General features: G+C 38.8%; 1 protein-coding gene across 1 annotated transcript in view; it reads right to left on the bottom strand.

Moving 5' to 3' along the window:
* The window catches only part of LOC133616985 (major histocompatibility complex class I-related gene protein-like), a 217,428-nt gene extending 198,984 nt beyond the window's left edge, over window positions 1-18,444 (bottom strand). The window contains exon 1 of the mRNA XM_061976608.1: window positions 18,243-18,444. Coding sequence (XP_061832592.1) covers window positions 18,243-18,327 — 85 coding nt within the window. The 5' untranslated portion in view covers window positions 18,328-18,444. The remainder of the gene's footprint in view (window positions 1-18,242) is intronic.
* Between the last annotated feature and the right edge of the window lie 1,367 nt (window positions 18,445-19,811).

Below are 19,811 nucleotides of genomic sequence, written 5' to 3'. Positions count from 1 at the left end.
TATGGAATACGAGGGCTGGTTTTAAACTGGGTCAGAAGCTACTTAACCAACAGGAAGCAATAGGTGAACACATGTCTAAAGAGCTGAATATATCTTGTGGTGTACCCCAGGGATCAACACTGGGACCAAAATTGTTTAATCTTTATTTAAAAGGATTTATTTGTAAAGTTACAAAGGACCTACATTTAGTATTACTTGCAGAAGATAACTGTGTTTTGTTCAGGAGAGAACACACATAAGCTAATACAAACAATAACGTAAGAAATTAACAAATTAAAAAGATGGTTTGACAAAAACAGACTCTTTGAATCTCAGTAAGACTAAAATAAAGTAGAAGAGAAAGTCAAACAAATTCAAATCGATGGAGTAGACATTGAAAGAGTAAAATAAATACAATTTTGGGGTGTAATAATAGATGAGGAAATGAACTGGAAATCCCATATTAAAATATATAAAATAAAATATCTTCCAAAAATCACTTCATATTTTTTACTGCTCGCTAGTGTTACCATATCTGAGTAATGTGAATGTGAAAATCGATAAAAAAAGAACTATGAAAGACCATATCCGAGTTATTGTGCAGAAATATGGGGAAAAAACTACAAACGTACACTTAATTCACTAACTGTGTTACAAAAAGGGTCAGTTAGAATAATACACAATGTTGGATATAGAGAACATACAAACACTTTATTCTTTGAATCAAGAATATTGAAATTCAATGATTTGGTGCATTTGAAAACAGCTAAAGTCATGCACACAGAAAACTAACCTACGGAGCCCTTAAAGGGACATGGATGTTTTGCGAGATCTCGCAATACTTTTTGCGAGGTCTCGCAAAAGTTTTTTTTTCCTATGTCAGTGAACCGGAAGTAAAACAGACACAGCGATGGAGGAGCGGGATCATGCGGGAGCCTACCCATCATCTGTGCTCTGCTGTGGGACCATAATACGATTTGATGTCTTAATATGTTGGGCTAATACTAAAATAGAAATCTATTAACTTCTCCCACGGATGATGGGTAGGCTCCTCCATCGCTTTGTCTGTTTCACTTCCGGTTCACCATCTCTGTGTCTGTTTTACTTCCGGTTCACTGACTTAGGAAAAAAAAACTTTTGCGAGATCTAGCAAAAAGTATTGCGAAATCTCGCAAAACATTTGTTTCCCCTCCATGTCCCTTTAGGGGCTCCGTAATAACCTGCTATCCACAAATGTACAACAATTATTCTCAACAAGAGGAGAAATGTAACCTTAGAGAAAAATCTATCTTAAAACACTTGTGTGCACGTACAACACTTCAAACCTTTAGTATGTGAAATTAAATTATGGAATGGATTAAGATTGATTCACTTTAAGAAACTGTTGAAACTACACAACTACACATTATATATATATATATATATATATATATATATATATATATATATATATATATATATATATATATATATATATATATATATATATATATATATATATATATATATGTATGTATATATATATATATATATATATATATATATATATATATATATATATATATATATATATATATATATATATATAAACATATATATATATATATACGCACACACACACACACACACACACACACACACACACACACACACACACACACACACACACACACACACAAAACAGAGCAGCCAGATGAAGTGGTTCGGGCATCTGGTCAGGATGCCACCCAAACGCCTCCTTCGGGAGGTGTTTAGGGCACGTCCGACCGGTAGGAGGCCACGGGGAAGACCCAGGACACGTTGGGAAGACTATGTCTCCCGGCTGGCCTGGGAACGCCTCAGGATCCCCCGGGAGGAGCTGGACAAAGTGGCTGGGGATAGGGAAGTCTGGGCTTCTCTACTTAGGCTGCTGCCCCCGTGACCCGACCTCGAATAAGCAGAAGAAGATGGATGTATGGATATATATATATATATATATATATATATATATATATATATATATATATATATACACAGTGATAAACAACATGCAGTCAACACAGTCTTACATCCCCTTGGGAGTACATCTAACTGTATACTGTCTTTCCTTTAACGACATGTAAGGAAATGTTGTTATTTATTCATATTTTACAGCGCATCTCACGCTCCTCTGATTTGATTCGGCGTGACTCCGAAGAGCGTCAAGTGTCTGATCCCGCTTCACGAGTGACAAAAAGGGAAGTGCATTGTCTCACTCCACCAGGGATCCCTGGGGAGAACGCGCTCGGGCGCCACAGGACACAGGACGTGAGGCACGAGCCAAGACAGAACAAAGTTAGACTTTTGGAAAGTGTGGTGAGGAATGCAAGGCACTGCAGCCCAAAGAATGAACAAAGCCGCTACGTTTTTCCCTACCCTTTGAACCCTGCGGCTTATAAAACGGCGCGGCTCATTGTTTTTTTCTCCGCAAATGCACATCGTTTTAAAAAAGAAAAAAAAGCTAAGACATTAAAAAGGTGTGTTTTTGTGTGTGCTGTGGTGCCATCGTTCATCGAAACATTTAGTATTATGGGGTAGCCGCACCCACTAAATTTGAGAAGAAAACATATTTTTCCATATATTAGTGGCACTATAAGCCGTGGGTATATACATTATGAAATGAGTTATTTGCATAGAAATATTTTGTAAATGTTTATTTATATACCTTAATTGTTTCCAAACGGTGCCTGTAACACGGCAGTAAAATGTCTCATCAAACAAAACAGAAATCATCGTCATGGACCCACGAGCTGCGGAAGCTAGCTCTCCAAACAGTTAAACAGTCTCGTTAAAGTTAAAGTACCACTGATAGTCACACACCACACCTGAAATTACCCTCTGCATTTGACCCATCCCCTTGTTCCACCCCTTGGGAGGTGAGGGGAGCAGTGGGCAGCAGCGGTGGCCACGCTCGGGAATAATTTTGGTGATTTAACCCCCAATTCTAACCCTTGATGCTGAGTGCCAAGCAGGGAGGTAATGGGTGTAAGTTTTATAGTCTTTGGTATGACTCGGCCGGGGTTTGAACTCACGACCTACCGATCTCAAGGCGGACACTCGAACCACAAGGCCAATTAACTTCATGGTGACGTTTTGGCGAATTTACAAGACTGAAAAAATATAAACAGAATGCCATCATAAGTTGATAACACTAACAATGGTAGCTTCATTACATTGCGATAGCAAATATGTGTATGAAAACACTCCAACAGACACCACACACAGGACAGTTTAGTAAGTAAGAATTGTTTTAGTTGTATTGTAAAACTTACAAACGTTGCTTGGAGTGATGAATGAAGAATCCTTTCCAGTAGCAACGCGATGGGCGAATAGTAGACGGAATGGAAATTGTAGATTTTGGTTGAGAGCTCAGAAGGGCATTGCAGCGCCTGCAGTGAGCCAACTTGTCCAAACGATGGCGCCATAGCACAAATAAAAACACACCTTTTCAATGTCCTTTTTAAAACTATTTGCATTTGCGAAGAAACAAACAACGAGCCGCACCGTTTTATAAGCCGCAGGGTTCAAAGGGTAGGAAAAAAGTAGTACGGAATTTACAATACCAGATGGCGTGCAGGTTTGGGGTGTCTCTTCACACATTGACACCTACACGGTTTTCTCTTTTTTTGCAGGTGCTGTGGGTGGTTTTAACGACAATCATGTGCCTAAATTTTCAATTCTGCTGTCAATTGTAAAAACAACATTGAAGCACAACAAGGAAGGTGAACCCTCTCAATAGTACCGAGTTTAACAACAAAATATGAAAACAGCAGGACGACAGGAACTACTTCACCAAACACAAAGTAAGTGAAAGTGAAGATAAGCTCGGGCTTTCTGAGTTTTTCCTTGCTCGGATGTAGGTTCAGATCAGGGGATGTTGCTGTTGCGGCACTTGTGATGAAGTACTATATAATAAAAATTGTGAACGATACTGCACCATTTCGTGAAGAAATTGATGGACTAAAAGTAGTAGTGTTGTCCCGATACCAATTATTTTGGTACCGGTACCAACATTATTTCGATACTTTTCGGTACTTTTCTAAATAAAGGGGACCACAAAAAATGGCATTATTGGCTTTATTTTAACAACCAATCTTAGGGTACATTAAACATATGTTTATTATTGCAAGTTTGTGCTTCAATAAAATAGTAAACATACAAGACAACTTGTCTTTTATTAGTAAGTAAGCAAACAAAGACTCCTAATTAGTCTGCTGACATATGCACTAACATATTGTGTCATTTATCATTCTATTATTTTGTCAAAAAATTAAGTACAAGTGGTAGAATATTGATTATTAATCAACTTGTTCATTTACTGTTAATATAAGCTTACTTTCTCTTTTAACATTAGCTATCTACACTTCTGTTAAAATGTAATAATCACTTATTCTTCTGTTGTTTGATACTTTACATTAGTTTTGGATGATATCGCAAATTTGGGTATCAATCCGATACCAAGTAGTTACAGGATCATACATTGGTCATATTCAAAGTCCTCATGTGTCCAGGGACATATTTCCTGACTGTATAAACATAATATAATCTAAACGAAATAAGATGTTGTGATGTCAAAAAATATTGACGTTTATCATAGTAGTATTGACGAGATACGCTATTGTACTTGGTATCATTACAGTGGAGGTCAGGTGTAGATCCACCTATCCTGTTTGTTTACATTTTGACACCGGTGAGCTACGGTGTGTAGGGAAGCATACAGGTACTTTTTAGAGGCGGTAGTGTACCGAATATGATTCATTAGTATCGCGGTACTATACTAATACTGGTATACCGGTATTAGTATAGTACATAGCTCAGTTACAGCTCATGTTATTCGAATGCACCAAGGTAAAATTCCTAGTTTGTGAACCCGTTCCCTACCAGACGGTAGGGCATGGTGTTCCTGGGATTAAAGGCCTCACCTTTTCTCCTCCAAACATATTGCTGGGTATTGTGGTCAAACAGCTACATTTTTGTTTCATCTGACCACAGAACTTTCCTCCAGAAGGTCTTATCTTTGTCCATGTGACAAAAATTCCGCTGTTTGGCCACACGGAAATTCCGGAAGATATTCATTTTGTGATGTTTGGACGGTATTTTCACATACTTTGTAGATTGTAAACCATTGGATGTGGTTTAATTGATACAATGAAACACAATTAAGCTTATAAAGTCAACTTGTTTTTCCATTAGCAATCTGGGAACGCCTCCACAAACTCTTTTCCAGACATGTCGGTTTTAAATGTGACTGTGCTAAATTTCTCCGATACACATTATCTCTCGATCTCAAGAAAGGGTTCTGAATGGAGATTCAAATCCTCATTGGTACCCTTTAACTTTGAAAACCCTAAAAATATGCAATTTAGGCTCATTTACAGGTTGCCACTTACTTTTAGCATGCATCAGCGGTCTTTTATTAATTTATTGCATGTTTTATTCTTACAAATCTACAGTATTAAATTGTGTTCACCCATGAAACACCTCCGGAAGTTCCGACCTGAGAAGGACGAAGCAAATATATGTGCAAAAAGTAACAATCTGAACAGTTCCTCGTGTCGTCAGCATTTTGCCATATTAACGTTCACGCTTAATCTCCTGCTGGATTTGAATTCAACTCTTCCTTTGTGGACGGCACACGTGCACACGGACCACCGTGGCGACATGTGACGGACAATATTTCAGCGGGGGTCTATTAAAGACGTTCCATTTCACAGTTATTCCAATGACCTTGACGGAGTGAGCCGAAAATCAATGGAGGCTCCAGTTTTTATTTTCTTTCCAATCAACACAGGTCACAGCCTCTCCTAAGGCTCCAATTCTTTCTTTGACAAAGGATTACTGAAAGATTGCCTATAAAAGTTGAAGTAGGGATTTAGTTCTTCTCCACAACTTGATCTCGAGTTTGGACAATTATGACAGTCACAGGCCCAAGCATTCACACATATAAGATTCCACACCAAAAAAAAATTATCCATTTGTTATTATTTTTCCGCCGCAAAACCTTGGCACGCTCCACAGCCCATAATTTATCCAATCGGAATCGTTCAAGTATCAAAAGGAAATCATGAGCTCCACTAAAAAGTTAAATTTGAACCATTTAACCATCCAAACACTCCACTAACCTTGGACAATCAAATTACCATTTTTAGAGTAAAAACTAAATTCCAAGAATCCCCTGTTTTCACCGTCCACATTTATCAACCGTTTTTGACTATTCAACCTGCAAAACATTCCCCTTAATTGGGACAACAAATCCTCCTATTTTTCCCTGTACAAATTCCCTTTTCCACATAATTCCAGGAATTCCGAAACACTCGTTCTCAATTTAAACTCTTACTTGGTCAACATTTTTTAACCGATTCTAAAAATTCCAACACCGACCCATTCATATCATCTGGGACAATTGTGCTGGTATCAATATTTTCAAAGACTCACGGTTTTACCGAAATTCCCGTATTTCCAGGAAATTCCAATTAAAATGAATGGACATATTCATAATTCTACAATTCCATAAATTCTCCAAATTTTGCGCCATTTTTAAATCCGTTTCCGACCTTCCACCCACAGTACTCTTCCGATGTATCAAACGCAAAACATGTTTTCCCTTTCCTAAAATTCCTATTTATTCCGGAATTTTCTCCCCATTTACAATGAATCGTTCAAGTATCTGAACGGAATTGTGAGCTCCACTAAAAAGTTAAAAATTCGAACCATTTCACCATCCACACACTCCACTCACCTTGGACAATCAAGCTACCATTTGCCGAGTTTCAAACAATTCCAAGAATCCCCGGTTTTCACCTCTTCCTGGAAAGTTTTCACAGTCCACATTTGTCAACCGTTTTTGACTATTCCAACTTCAAAACATTCCCCTCAGTTGGGACAACAAATACTCCTATTTTTTTCTCCGTACAAATTCCCTGTTTTCCCAAAATTCCAGGAATTCCCTGTTCTCAATTCAAACTGTTACTTGGTCAACATTTTTCAACCGATTCCAAAAATTCCAACACCGACCCATTCATATCATCTGGGACAATTGTGCTGGTATCAATATTTTTTAAAGATTCACGGTTTTCCCGAAATTCCCGCATTTCCAGGAAATTCCTATTCAAATGAATGGACATATTCATAATTCTACAATGCCATAAATTCTCCAAATTGTGCGCCATTTTTAAACCCGTTTCCGACCTTTCAGCCATCCACCCACAGTACTCTTCCGACGTATCAGACGCAAAACATGTTTTCCCTTTCCTAAAATTCCTATTTATTCCGGAATTTTCTCCCCATTTACAATGAATCGTTCAAGTATCTGAACGGAATCGTGAGCTCCACTAAAAAGTTAAAAAATGTAACTGTTTCACCATCCACACACTCCACTCACCTTGGGCAATCAGGCTACCATTTTCCGAGTTTCAAACAATTCCAAGAATCCCCGGTTTTTAACTCTTCCTGGAAAGTTTTCACAGTCCACATTCGTCAACCGTTTTTAACTATTCCAACTACAAAACATTCCCCTTAGTTGGGACAAAAAATGCTCCTTTTTTTCCCCCCGTACAAATTCCCCGTTTTCCCAAAATTCCAGGAATTCCCTGTTCTCAAATCAAACTGTTACTTGGTCAACATTTTTCAACCGATTCCAAAAATTCCAACACCGACCCATTCATATCATCTGGGACAATTGTGCTGGTATCAATATTTTCAAAGATTCACGGTTTTCCCGAAATTCCCGCATTTCCAGGAAGTTCCTATTCAAATGAATGGACATATTCATAATTCTACAATGCCATAAATTCTCCAAATTGTGCGCCATTTTTAAACCCGTTTCCGACCTTTCAGCTATCCACCCACAGTACTCTTCCGACGTATCAAACGCAAAACATGTTTTCCCTTTCCTAAAATTCCTATTTATTCCGGAATTTTCTCCCCATTTACAATGAATCGTTCAAGTATCTGAACGGAATCGTGAGCTCCACTAAAAAGTTAAAAATTCGAACCGTTTCACCATCCACACACTCCACTCACCTTGGACAATCAAGCTACCATTTGCCGAGTTTCAAACTATTCCAAGAATCCCCGGTTTTCACCTCTTCCTGGAAAGTTTTCACAGTCCACATTTGTCAATCGTTTTTGACTATTCCGACTTCAAAACATTCCCCTTAGTTGGGACAACAAATGCTCCTATTTTTCCCCCGTACAAATTCCCCGTTTTCCCAAAATTCCAGGAATTCCCTGTTCTCAATTCAAACTGTTACTAGGTCAACATTTTTCAACCGATTCCAAAAATTCCAACACCGACCCATTCATATCATCTGGGACAATTGTGCTGGTATCAATATTTTCAAAGATTCACGGTTTTCCCGAAAATCTCTCATTTCCAGGAAATTCCCTTTAAAATTAATGGACATATTCATAATTCTACAATGCCCTAAATTCGCTAAATTTTGCGCCATTTTTAATCCCGATTCCGGCCTTTCAACCATTCACCCACAGTACTCTTCCGACGTATCAAACGCAAAACATGTTTTCCCTTTCCTAAAATTCCTATTTAATCCGGAATTTTCTCCCCATTTACAATGAATCGTTCAAGTATCTGAACGGAATCGTGAGCTCCACTAAAAAGCTAAACAATTTAACTGTTTCACCATCCACACACTCCACTCACCTTGGGCAATCAAGCTACCATTTTCCAAGTTTCAAAACAATTCCAAGAATCCCCGGTTTTTAACTCTTCCTGGGAAGTTTTCACAGTCCACATTTGACAACCGTTTTTTGACTATTCCAACTTCAAAACATGCCCCTTAGTTGGGACAACAAATACTCCTATTTTTTTCCCCATACAAATTCCCTGTTTTCCCAAAATTCCAGCAATTCCCTGTTCTCAATTCAAACTGTTACTTGGTCAACATTTTTCAACCGATTCCAAAAATTCCAACACCGACCCATTCATATCATCTGGGACAATTGTGCTGGTATCAATATTTTCAAAGATTCACGGTTTTCCCGAAAATCTCTCATTTCCAGGAAATTCCCTTTAAAATTAATGGACATATTCATAATTCTACAATGCCCTAAATTCGCTAAATTTTGCGCCATTTTTAATCCCGATTCCGGCCTTTCAACCATTCACCCACAGTACTCTTCCGACGTATCAAACGCAAAACATGTTTTCCCTTTCCTAAAATTCCTATTTAATCCGGAATTTTCTCCCCATTTACAATGAATCGTTCAAGTATCTGAACGGAATCGTGAGCTCCACTAAAAAGCTAAACAATTTAACTGTTTCACCATCCACACACTCCACTCACCTTGGGCAATCAAGCTACCATTTTCCAAGTTTCAAAACAATTCCAAGAATCCCCGGTTTTTAACTCTTCCTGGGAAGTTTTCACAGTCCACATTTGACAACCGTTTTTTGACTATTCCAACTACAAAACATTCCCCTTAGTTGGGACAACAAATACTCCTATTTTTTTCCCCATACAAATTCCCTGTTTTCCCAAAATTCCAGCAATTCCCTGTTCTCAATTCAAACTGTTACTTGGTCAACATTTTTCAACCGATTTTAAAAATTCCAACACCGACCCACTCATATCATCTGGGACAATTGTGCTGGTATCAATATTTTCAAAGATTCACGGTTTTCCAGAAATTCCCTTTAAAATTAATGGACATATTCATAATTCTACAATGCCATAAATTCTCCAGATTTTGCGCCATTTTTACACCCGTTTCCGACCTTCCACCCACAGTACTCTTCCGATGTATCAAACACAAAACATGTTTTCCATTTCCTAAAATTCCTATTTATTCCGGAATTTTCTCCCCATTTACAATGAATCGTTCAAGTATCTGAATGGAATCGTGAGCTCCACTAAAAAGTTAAAAATTCAAACCGTTTCACCATCCACACACTCCACTCACCTTGGACATTCAAGCTACCATTTGCCAAGTTTCAAACAATTCCAAGAATCCCCGGTTTTTAACTCTTCCTGGAAAGTTCACACAGTCCACATTTGTCAACCGTTTTTTTTTTTACCGTTCCAACTTCAAAACATTCCCCTTAGTTGGGACAACAAATGCTCCTTTTTTTCCCCCGTACAAATTCCCTGTTTTCCCAAAATTCCAGGAATTCCCTGTTCTCAATTCAAACTGTTACTTGGTCAACATTTTTCAACCGATTCCAAAAATTCCAACACCGACCCATTCATATCATCTGGGACAATTGTGCTGGTATCAATATTTTCAAAGATTCACGGTTTTCCCGAAATTCCCGCATTTCCAGGAAGTTCCTATTCAAATGAATGGACATATTCATAATTCTACAATGCCTTAAATTCTCCAAATTTTGCGCCATTTTTAAACCCGTTTCCGACCTTTCAGCCATCCACCCACAGTACTCTTCCGATGTATCAAACGCAAAACATGTTTTCCATTTCCTAAAATTCCTATTTATTCCGGAATTTTCTCCCCATTTACAATGAATCGTTCAAGTATCTGAATGGAATCGTGAGCTCCACTAAAAAGTTAAAAATTCAAACCGTTTCACCATCCACACACTCCACTCACCTTGGACAATCAAGCTACCATTTGCCAAGTTTCAAACAATTCCAAGAATCCCCGGTTTTCACCTCTTCCTGGAAAGTATTCACAGTCCACATTTGTCAACCGTTTTTGACTATTCCAATTTCAAAACATTCCCCTTAGTTGGGACAACAAATGCTACTATTTTTTTCCCTGTACAAATTCCCCGTTTTCCCAAAATTCCAGGAATTCCCTGTTTTCAATTCAAACTGTTACTTGGTCAACATTTTTCAACCGATTCCAAAAATTCCAACACCGACCCATTCATATCATCTGGGACAATTGTGCTGGTATCAATATTTTCAAAGATTCACGGTTTTCCCGAAATTCTCTAATTTCCAGGAAATTCCCTTTAAAATTAATAGACATATTAATAATTCTACAATGCCCTAAATTCGCTAAATTTTGCACCATTTTTAAACCCGTTTCCGACCTTTCAGCCATCCACCCACAGTACTCTTCCGATGTATCAAACGCAAAACATGTTTTCCCTTTCCCAAAATTCCCATTCATTCCGGAATTTTCTCCCCATTGATAATGAATCGTTCAAGTATCTGAACAGAATCGTGAGCTCCACTAAAAAGCTAAACATTCGAATCGTTTCACCATCCACACACTCCACTCACCTTGGAAAATCAAACTACCATTTTCAAAGTTAAAAAAAAATTCCAAAAATCCCCTGTTTTCACCGTCCACATTTGTCAACCGTTTTTGACCATTGCAACTCTCAAAACATTCTCCTTAGTTGGGACAACAAACACTCCTATTTTTTTTCTTGTACAACTTCCCGTTATTCCTGAAATTCCAGGAATTCAGAAACACTCATTCTCAAATCAAACTGTTTTTTCGTCAACATTTTTCAACCGATTCCAAAAATTCCAACACCGACCCATTCATATCATCTGGGACAATTGTGCTTGTATAAATATTTTCAAAGATTCACGGTTTTACCGAAATTCCCACATTTCCAGGAAATTCCCATTAAAATGAATGGACGTATTCATAATTCTACAATGCCATAAATTCTCCAAATTTTGCGCCATTTTTAAACCCGTTTCCGACCTTTCAGCCATCCACCCACAGTACTCTTCCGATGTATCAAACGCAAAACATGTTTTCCATTTCCTAAAATTCCTATTTATTCCGGAATTTTCTCCCCATTTACAATGAATCGTTCAAGTATCTGAACAGAATCGTGAGCTCCACTAAAAAGCTAAACATTCGAATCATTTCACCATCCACACACTCCACTCACCTTGGAAAATCAAACTACCATTTTCAAAGTTAAAATAAAAATCCAAAAATCCCCTGTTTTCACCGTCCACATTTGTCAACCGTTTTTGACCATTCCAACTCTCAAAACATTCTCCTTAGTTGGGACAACAAACGCTCCTATTTTTTTTCTTGTACAACTTCCCGTTATTCCCGAAATTCCAGGAATTCAGAAACACTCATTCTCAATTCAAACTGTTACTTGGTCAACATTTTTCAACCGATTCCAAAAATTCCAACACCGACCCATTCATATAATCTAGGACAGTGGTCCCCAACCTTTATGTAACTGCGGACCGGGAAGGGGAGGGTATGGATTTTTTTTTAATTTTTTTTTTTGGCATAACAAAATACAATCATGCGTGCTTACGGACTGTATCCCTGCAGACTGTAATTGATCTATATTGATATATAATGTAGGAACCAGAAATATTAATAACAGAAAGAAACAACCCTTTTGTGTGAATGAGTGTAAATGGGGGAGGGAGGTTTTTTTTTGGGTTAGTGCACTAATTGTAAGTGTATCTTGTGTTTTTTATGTTGATTTAATAAAAAAATAAATAAATACAAATAAATAAAAAATATTTCTTGTGCGGCCCGGTACCAATCGATCCACGGACCGGTACCGGGCCGCGGCCCGTTGGTTGGGGACCACTGATCTGGGACACTTGTGCTAGTATCAATTCTTTCAAAGATTCCCGGTTTTTCCGAAATTCCCACATTTCCAGGAAATATCCCATTCAAATGAATGGACATATTCATAATTCTACAATGTACTAGATTCTCCAAAATTTTAAACCCGATTCCGACCTTTCAACTTTCCACCCACACTACTCTTCCGACACATCGAACGCAAAATATGTTTTCCCTTTCCCATAATTCCCGGTTATCCCGGAATTTTCTCCCCATTGACAATGAATGGGCATTATACAATCTACAATCATTTATCATCCGATTTGAAACGTCCCACCGTCCACACACTTCGCTTACCCTGGACATTCAAGCCAGCATTTTTCCCAGTTCTGAAAATTCCCGGAATTGCCAGGAATTTCACATATCGAAAATGAATGGGCGATATACAAAACTCTCCGGATCCCACGTTTCTCAACCGATTTGAACCGTTCCACCATCCACACACTTCGCTTACCCTGGACATTCAAGCCAGCATTTTTTACCGATTCTGAAAATTCCCTAATTACCCGCAATTACCAGGAATTTCTCCTATTGAAAATTAATGGGCAATTTACAAAACTCTCCAAATCCCACATTTCTCAACCGATTCAATCCGTTCTAACGTCCACACACTCGACTCACCTTGGACAATCAAGCATTTCAGTTCCACTCACGCATATCGGCGGCTTGCACACATAGGGCATTCATACGCAATTCCTACTGGAATTGCAAACTCTAATTAGAATTACTGTTTGTTCTAATAACAACGCACGTTGACTTTAACTCCAACTAACAAGATCAGCAAAAAGAGTAACCACTTTGTTAAAACAAGCAGGAAAGTTGATAAGGAAACAATCCCAAGAAGCATCAGACTGTTTAATCGACAAATGCCAAAGATCATTTGAGCTATTCTCAGCGCAAACAAAGCCAGTAATGGAGCATCGTTGGAGCTTTGGGCTTGCAGCTGAGCCCTCGAGTGCGGCTGTCACTCAGCATGTGTCAAACTGCTTCATTCAGCCGGACTCAAAATAGACGACAGGAAAAGACGAATGTTGACGGAAGCTGTCGGAACGATTGATGAGTGCGAGGAGAGGTTAAATTGGAGGTTCAGTCATATATTAGGACTGTATTCTTGCTCGGGAAGCACAAGCCGATACGGATACATACCGTATTTTTCGGACTATAAGTCGCAGTTTTTTTCATAGTTTGGCCAGGCTCCAGTGCGATTTATATATGTTTTTTTCCTTCTTTATTATGCATTTTCGGCAGGTGCGACTTATACTCTGGTGCGATTTATACTCCGAAAAATACGGTACCTGTTTTATACCTGTTATTTTTTTTTTATTTGGGTTTACTTGAATTTGTGAACACCTCAGAAGCAGGCGTCTTTGTAGGCTGATAGCGATGCTGGCCTGTATCGTGGCGGATAAGGTTTGATGTGTTGAAGCTCGAGGGTTTTGTTTCTCTTCCTTGTTAGCACAACGAATGGTGCAAAAAGCACGCAGAATGTCTTCCTTTGAAACAGTGAAGACATCGCACAAGATTGATGCTATTTACACTGAGGGAGTTAAAAAAAAGGTGCGCTTGATTTTCTCACCCGAACACACCCATAACATTGTGGGTAATATTGCCACGTTGGAATGCTTTTAAAATAATTCAAGAGTATTTTTTTTTTTTTTAATACTACATGATTTATTAGTATGACGTAAGAATAATTTGTCCAATATTTATTGTGCACCCCTAATTCTTGCCTAGTTTTTTAAAATTTGCATTTACTATGAAAAATGTATTTCCAAATAACATAGGTTAAATCCTGTTAATGCATTTATCCATCCATCCATCCATCCATCTTCTTCCGCTTATCCGAGGTCGAGTCGCGGGGGCAGCAGCCTAAGCAGGGAAGCCCAGACTTCCCTCTCCCCAGCCACTTCGTCCAGCTCTTCCTGTGGGACCCCGAGGCGTTCCCAGGCCAGCCGGGAGACATAGTCTTCCCAACGTGTCCTGGGTCTTCCCCGCGGCCTCCTACCGGTCGGGCGTGCCCTAAACACCTCCCTAGGGAGGCGTTCGGGTGGCATCCTGACCAGATGCCCGAACCACCTCATCTGGCTCCTCTCGATGTGGAGGAGCAGCGGCTTTACTTTGAGCTCCTCCCGGATGGCAGAGCTTCTCACCCTATCTCTAAGGGAGAGCCCCGCCACCCGGCGGAGGATACTCATTTCAGCCGCTTGTACCCGTGATCTTGTCCTTTCGGTCATAACCCAAAGCTCATGACCATAGGTGAGGATGGGAACGTAGATCGACCGGTAAATTGAGAGCTTTGCCTTCCGGCTCAGCTCCTTCTTCACCACAACGGATCGATACAGCGTCCGCATTACTGAAGACGCCGCACCGATCCGCCTGTCGATCTCACGATCCACTCTTCCCTCACTCGTGAACAAGACTCCGAGGTACTTGAACTCCTCCACTTGGGGCAAGATCTCCTCCCCAACCCCGGAGATGGCACTCCACCCTTTTCCGGGCGAGAACCATGGACTCGGACTTGGAGGTGCTGATTCTCATCCCAGTCGCTTCACACTCGGCTGCGAACCGATCCAGCGAGAGCTGAAGATCCTGGCCAGATGAAGCCATCAGGACCACATCATCTGCAAAAAGCAGAGACCTAATCCTGCAGCCACCAAACCAGATCCCCTCAACGCCTTGACTGCGCCTAGAAATTCTGTCCATAAAAGTTATGAACAGAATCGGTGACAAAGGGCAGCCTTGGCGGAGTCCAACCCTCACTGCAAACGTGTCCGACTTACTACCGGCAATGCGGACCAAGCTCTGGCATTGAGCATACAGGGAGCGGACTGCCACAATCAGACAGTCCGATACCCCATACTCCCTGAGCACTCCCCACAGGACTTCCCGAGGGACACGGTCGAATGCCTTCTCCAAGTCCACAAAACACATGTAGACTGGTTGGGCAAACTCCCATGCACCCTCAAGGACCCTGCCGAGAGTATAGAGCTGGTCCACAGTTCCACGACCAGGACGAAAACCACACTGTTCCTCCTGAAACCGAGGTTCGACTATCCGGCGTAGCCTCCTCTCCAGTACACCTGAATAGACCTTACCGGGAAGGCTGAGGAGTGTGATCCCACGATAGTTAGAACACACCCTCCGGTTCCCCTTCTTAAAGCATTTCTTAATGCATTTATGATTTTTTAAATGGATAACTGTCAATAGACTGCAAGAACATAAAATAACACTGTCGTAAATAATCACAAGTGGCCAAACATCCTCATCAAATTATTTTAGATATATCTAAAAATCATTGACACTAACAATTAAAAATAAAACAACAACAACTGTGTCATAACCACAACTCCAGTGTTTCCCATGTATTCAATTATTAATAGAGGCCCGCCGATATTACATTAAGTGTTCATCCTCATTCATAAAAACATTATAATGATGATTGAATGCAGCTTCTCCGGAGAATAAGAAGACATAGAAAGGAGAGATCAGCGTTACCAACTTAGCAAGTTTAATTTAGCGAGTAGTCAGACCCCTCTAGATTGTTTTTAAAAAAGTAACTGGCAAAAAATTCAGTTCATTCCTTATGTAATAATTACTTTTTCCTGCATTTTGTTCACTTTTTGTCTTCCATGGCACACACAAAAAATACACGTACAACCTGCTCGGTTCAATCCTTGCTTTTTCTGTTTCGCACGGGACTCGAACCTGGCATGAGAGAGGAGCGTTCTAGCTACCGCGCTAAAAGCACGGGCTGCACATGCACATGCGTCATGGCCAATTATGCAAACACTGTATGATGTTGACATGTTATACCCTCTCCCCTGCAACCCGTTGCCACAAATAGATTGCAGTCCCAGGGGAAATACTCAACTCAGAATGTTTAATTATCCAAACAGGCTCAACAAACTATCACGTTAGAGCACGGGTGTCAAACTCATTTTAGATGGGGGGGCCACTTGTAGAAAAATCTACTCCCAAGTGGGCCGGACTGGTAACATCACGGCACGATAACTTCAAAATAAAGACAACTTCAGATTGTTGTCTTTGTTTAAAAATAGAACAAGCACATTCTGAAAATGTACAAATCATAATGTTGTTGGTTTTTTTTTTACACTTACCTCTAGCGGTTAATAGTATATATACTTTATATGTCTTTATTTATATTTGCTGAACAAATGTTCATTAGTCAAATCGTTAGTGTTAATTTTCAATCTATCAAGATAAAAAAATTATGTCAAAATCTAATAACAGTATGTTATTTATGTAGTTCGATCATTTTCCTCGACTGATGTACTAACATCAGGGCCGGCCCGTGGCATAGGCCGTATAGGCAAATGCTAAGGGCGCCGTCCATCAGGGGGCGCCACGCCAGTGCCACAAATGTTGGAGAAAAAAAAAAAAAAAAAAAGTTGGTACTATTATTTCTAAATACAAAAAATAATCCCACGTTAATTAAAATGCAAAGTAAAGCCTATTTAATAGAAATATTATTTGTTACAACATTACGCCCCCCCCCCCCTCCTCCCACCGCACGGTGCGCCCCCTCCCTTGCCGTATCATGACTCTTTTTGGACGTCACCACATCAAAAAATCAACACAAGATGTCAAAACGGCCAAAACTGTCAGGTGCCCAGGGAAGAAAAAAGAGAAAAGAAGAGGAGTAGAAACGGGAAAAGACAGAGGTAGCAGTTGGGTAACATTAGCCTACATGAAATTATTTGTCTGTTCCAGAATGTGATAGTAACCTGGCTTTTTAGCATTAAGCTAATGTTACATGATTCGGCAATTGCTAATCAATAAATAGCTAGTTCTGTTTTAACGTCGGGTTAATATTGTGGAGGGGGCTAAATTGTTATGGAAAATAATAATGTAACGTTAGGTAATTACAGTACTCCCACCTTACATTCCTCAGTGACATTTGTATTAGATCTTTTAAGCAGGTGTTTTTTGTTTACATTGTTATTGCCTTCTGGTTAGCTAATGTTTGCCCTGCAGATAATAGTCACTTTTCCACCCCTTTATATATTAGGTATAGTTGTAAGTAAAAAAAAAAGGTCAAAGACAAAGCTATTCGGGTTCTTGTGAGTATATACACTTCACTGCCGATGTGGGGGGGCGCCACCTAAAATCTTGCCTAGGGCGCCAGATTGGTTAGGGCTGGGCCTGACTAACATCATGTGGTTTATTTTGTACATATGTATCTACAAACATACAAATAATTGCTATTGCGACATCCAGTGGACACATTTAGAACAGCAGTTTTTCATTCAAAAATTTCAGGTTAATTTGTATACTTAACTCATCCCGCGGGCCGAATAAAACCTGTTTGCGGGCGTGATCCGGCCCTCGGGCCGTATGTTTGACACCCCTGCGTAAGGGTAATATCAACTTGATGATTATTAATAAAATGTCACTTTTTTTGTACACAAACCTTTTTTTTTTAAGTCTACAAATATAAATTAAAATTAACTAATGAGAATAAATGTCATTTAATATAGAAACAGCAGTGCACATTTATATATTTTTATTAAATTAAAAAATTACATTTTAATTATAATAACAATTGCATAAAATGTTTTACATACAAATATTTCAATTTGGAAAAATATTACTAATGAGTTTCATTTTATTTTTACATATTTTGGCGCAACAGTGCTGACCTCGAGGTCAAATTCAATGGGAAAAGGCTTATCACCTACCTTTTATGTTGAAGGACTTCCAGGTGTGCAGGTAATCATTTCCAAGGAGCTCCAGGGAAAAAAAGCCAGACATTGTTCCACACATGCTCCAAAAAGTCCAATAATCAGGACCGCTATAATCTATTTCCAACACTTTTTGTTACATTTAACACCATGTCTTTAATCCCAACTCTGCACCATGCTGCCTCATGTCACTTTTTATTTCTTCCTAACTTCCTGTTGCTTGCTTTTCACTTCCTGGGTCACTCATCTGATTTTTTTATTTTGGGGGTACTATTCTAAACAACATTCTAAGCATTATTTTTATTTATTTATAATTTATAATTAAAGGTCATGAAATTCAAAAATAATTGTAAAAATACAATGAAACTCATATTGTAATAATCTTCAAAATTTAAATGTTGGAATGTGAAAAATTTTATGCAATTATTATTACAATTGAAATGTAATTTGTAAATACAAAATAGACATTTCATCTTTTGAGTAATTTTTAAATACAATACATATTTATGCCAGAATTATATTTAAGTTAATTTAATTAATTCATGTCAAAGCAGTTTGCACTGTTGTTTCTATATTAAATGACATTTATTCTCATTAGTTAATTTAAACTTATATTTGTAGACTTAAAAATAAAATTATTATAAACTGTCATTTTATTAATAATCATCAAGTTGATATTGCTCTAACGTGACTGGTTGGATGATTAAACATTCTGAGCTGAGCATGTCCCACAGGACTGCAATCTATTTGTGGCAGTTGGTTCAATGGAAAAAGGTATAAAATGTCAACATTCACTCATATAACATTATACACCCAAAAAAATCATATATTTATTATCATTCCTACACAAAAGTTTGACGCGCTCCACAGCCCACAGTTTTCATCGGATCAAAACGTTTGGCTCGAATTAAATTAAAATGAAAATATGCCAGATTGCCTAGAATTCCAGGTTTTTTGGGACTTTTTTGAAAAGGAATGGGCCGTTTTTTAAACACGCACAACTCCCACAATTCTCACCCAATTTTAACTGTTCTACCATCCACACACTCCACTTGCTCCATCAAACTACCACTTTCCAAGTCCAAGAAAACTCAAAGAATTCCCAGTTTTCCAAAGCCCTATTTTCACCTCTTCCTCAAACGTTTTCACAGTCCACATTTTTTGACCATTCCACCTTCAAAACATTCCTCTTAGTTGCAACAACAAACACTTTTAGTTTTAATTTTCGTACAAATTCCCGGTTTTCCCGAAATTCCAGGAATCCCGAAATACCCATTCTCAATTCAAACTGGGACTAGGTCAACATTTTTCAACCGATTCCAAAAATTCTGTACGAGTATCAATATTTTCAAAAATTCCCGGTTTTACTGAAATTCCCAAATATTTAAGAAATTCCCATTCAAATGAATGGACATATTAATAGTTCTACAATATCAGGCCTGGGCAATTATTTTGACCCGGGGGACCAAATTTAGAGAAAAAAATGTGTCTGGGGGCCGGTATATATTTATTTTTAGGAGCACTTATACAAAACCTAACAATAATGTCTGATTGAAAGCTAAAAAC

This window comes from Nerophis lumbriciformis, linkage group LG16, assembly GCF_033978685.3.
Source record: "Nerophis lumbriciformis linkage group LG16, RoL_Nlum_v2.1, whole genome shotgun sequence".
NCBI lineage: Eukaryota > Metazoa > Chordata > Actinopteri > Syngnathiformes > Syngnathidae > Nerophis > Nerophis lumbriciformis.
Note: the sequence above shows the minus strand (reverse complement) of the source record. Positions and strands in the feature narration are given on the sequence as shown.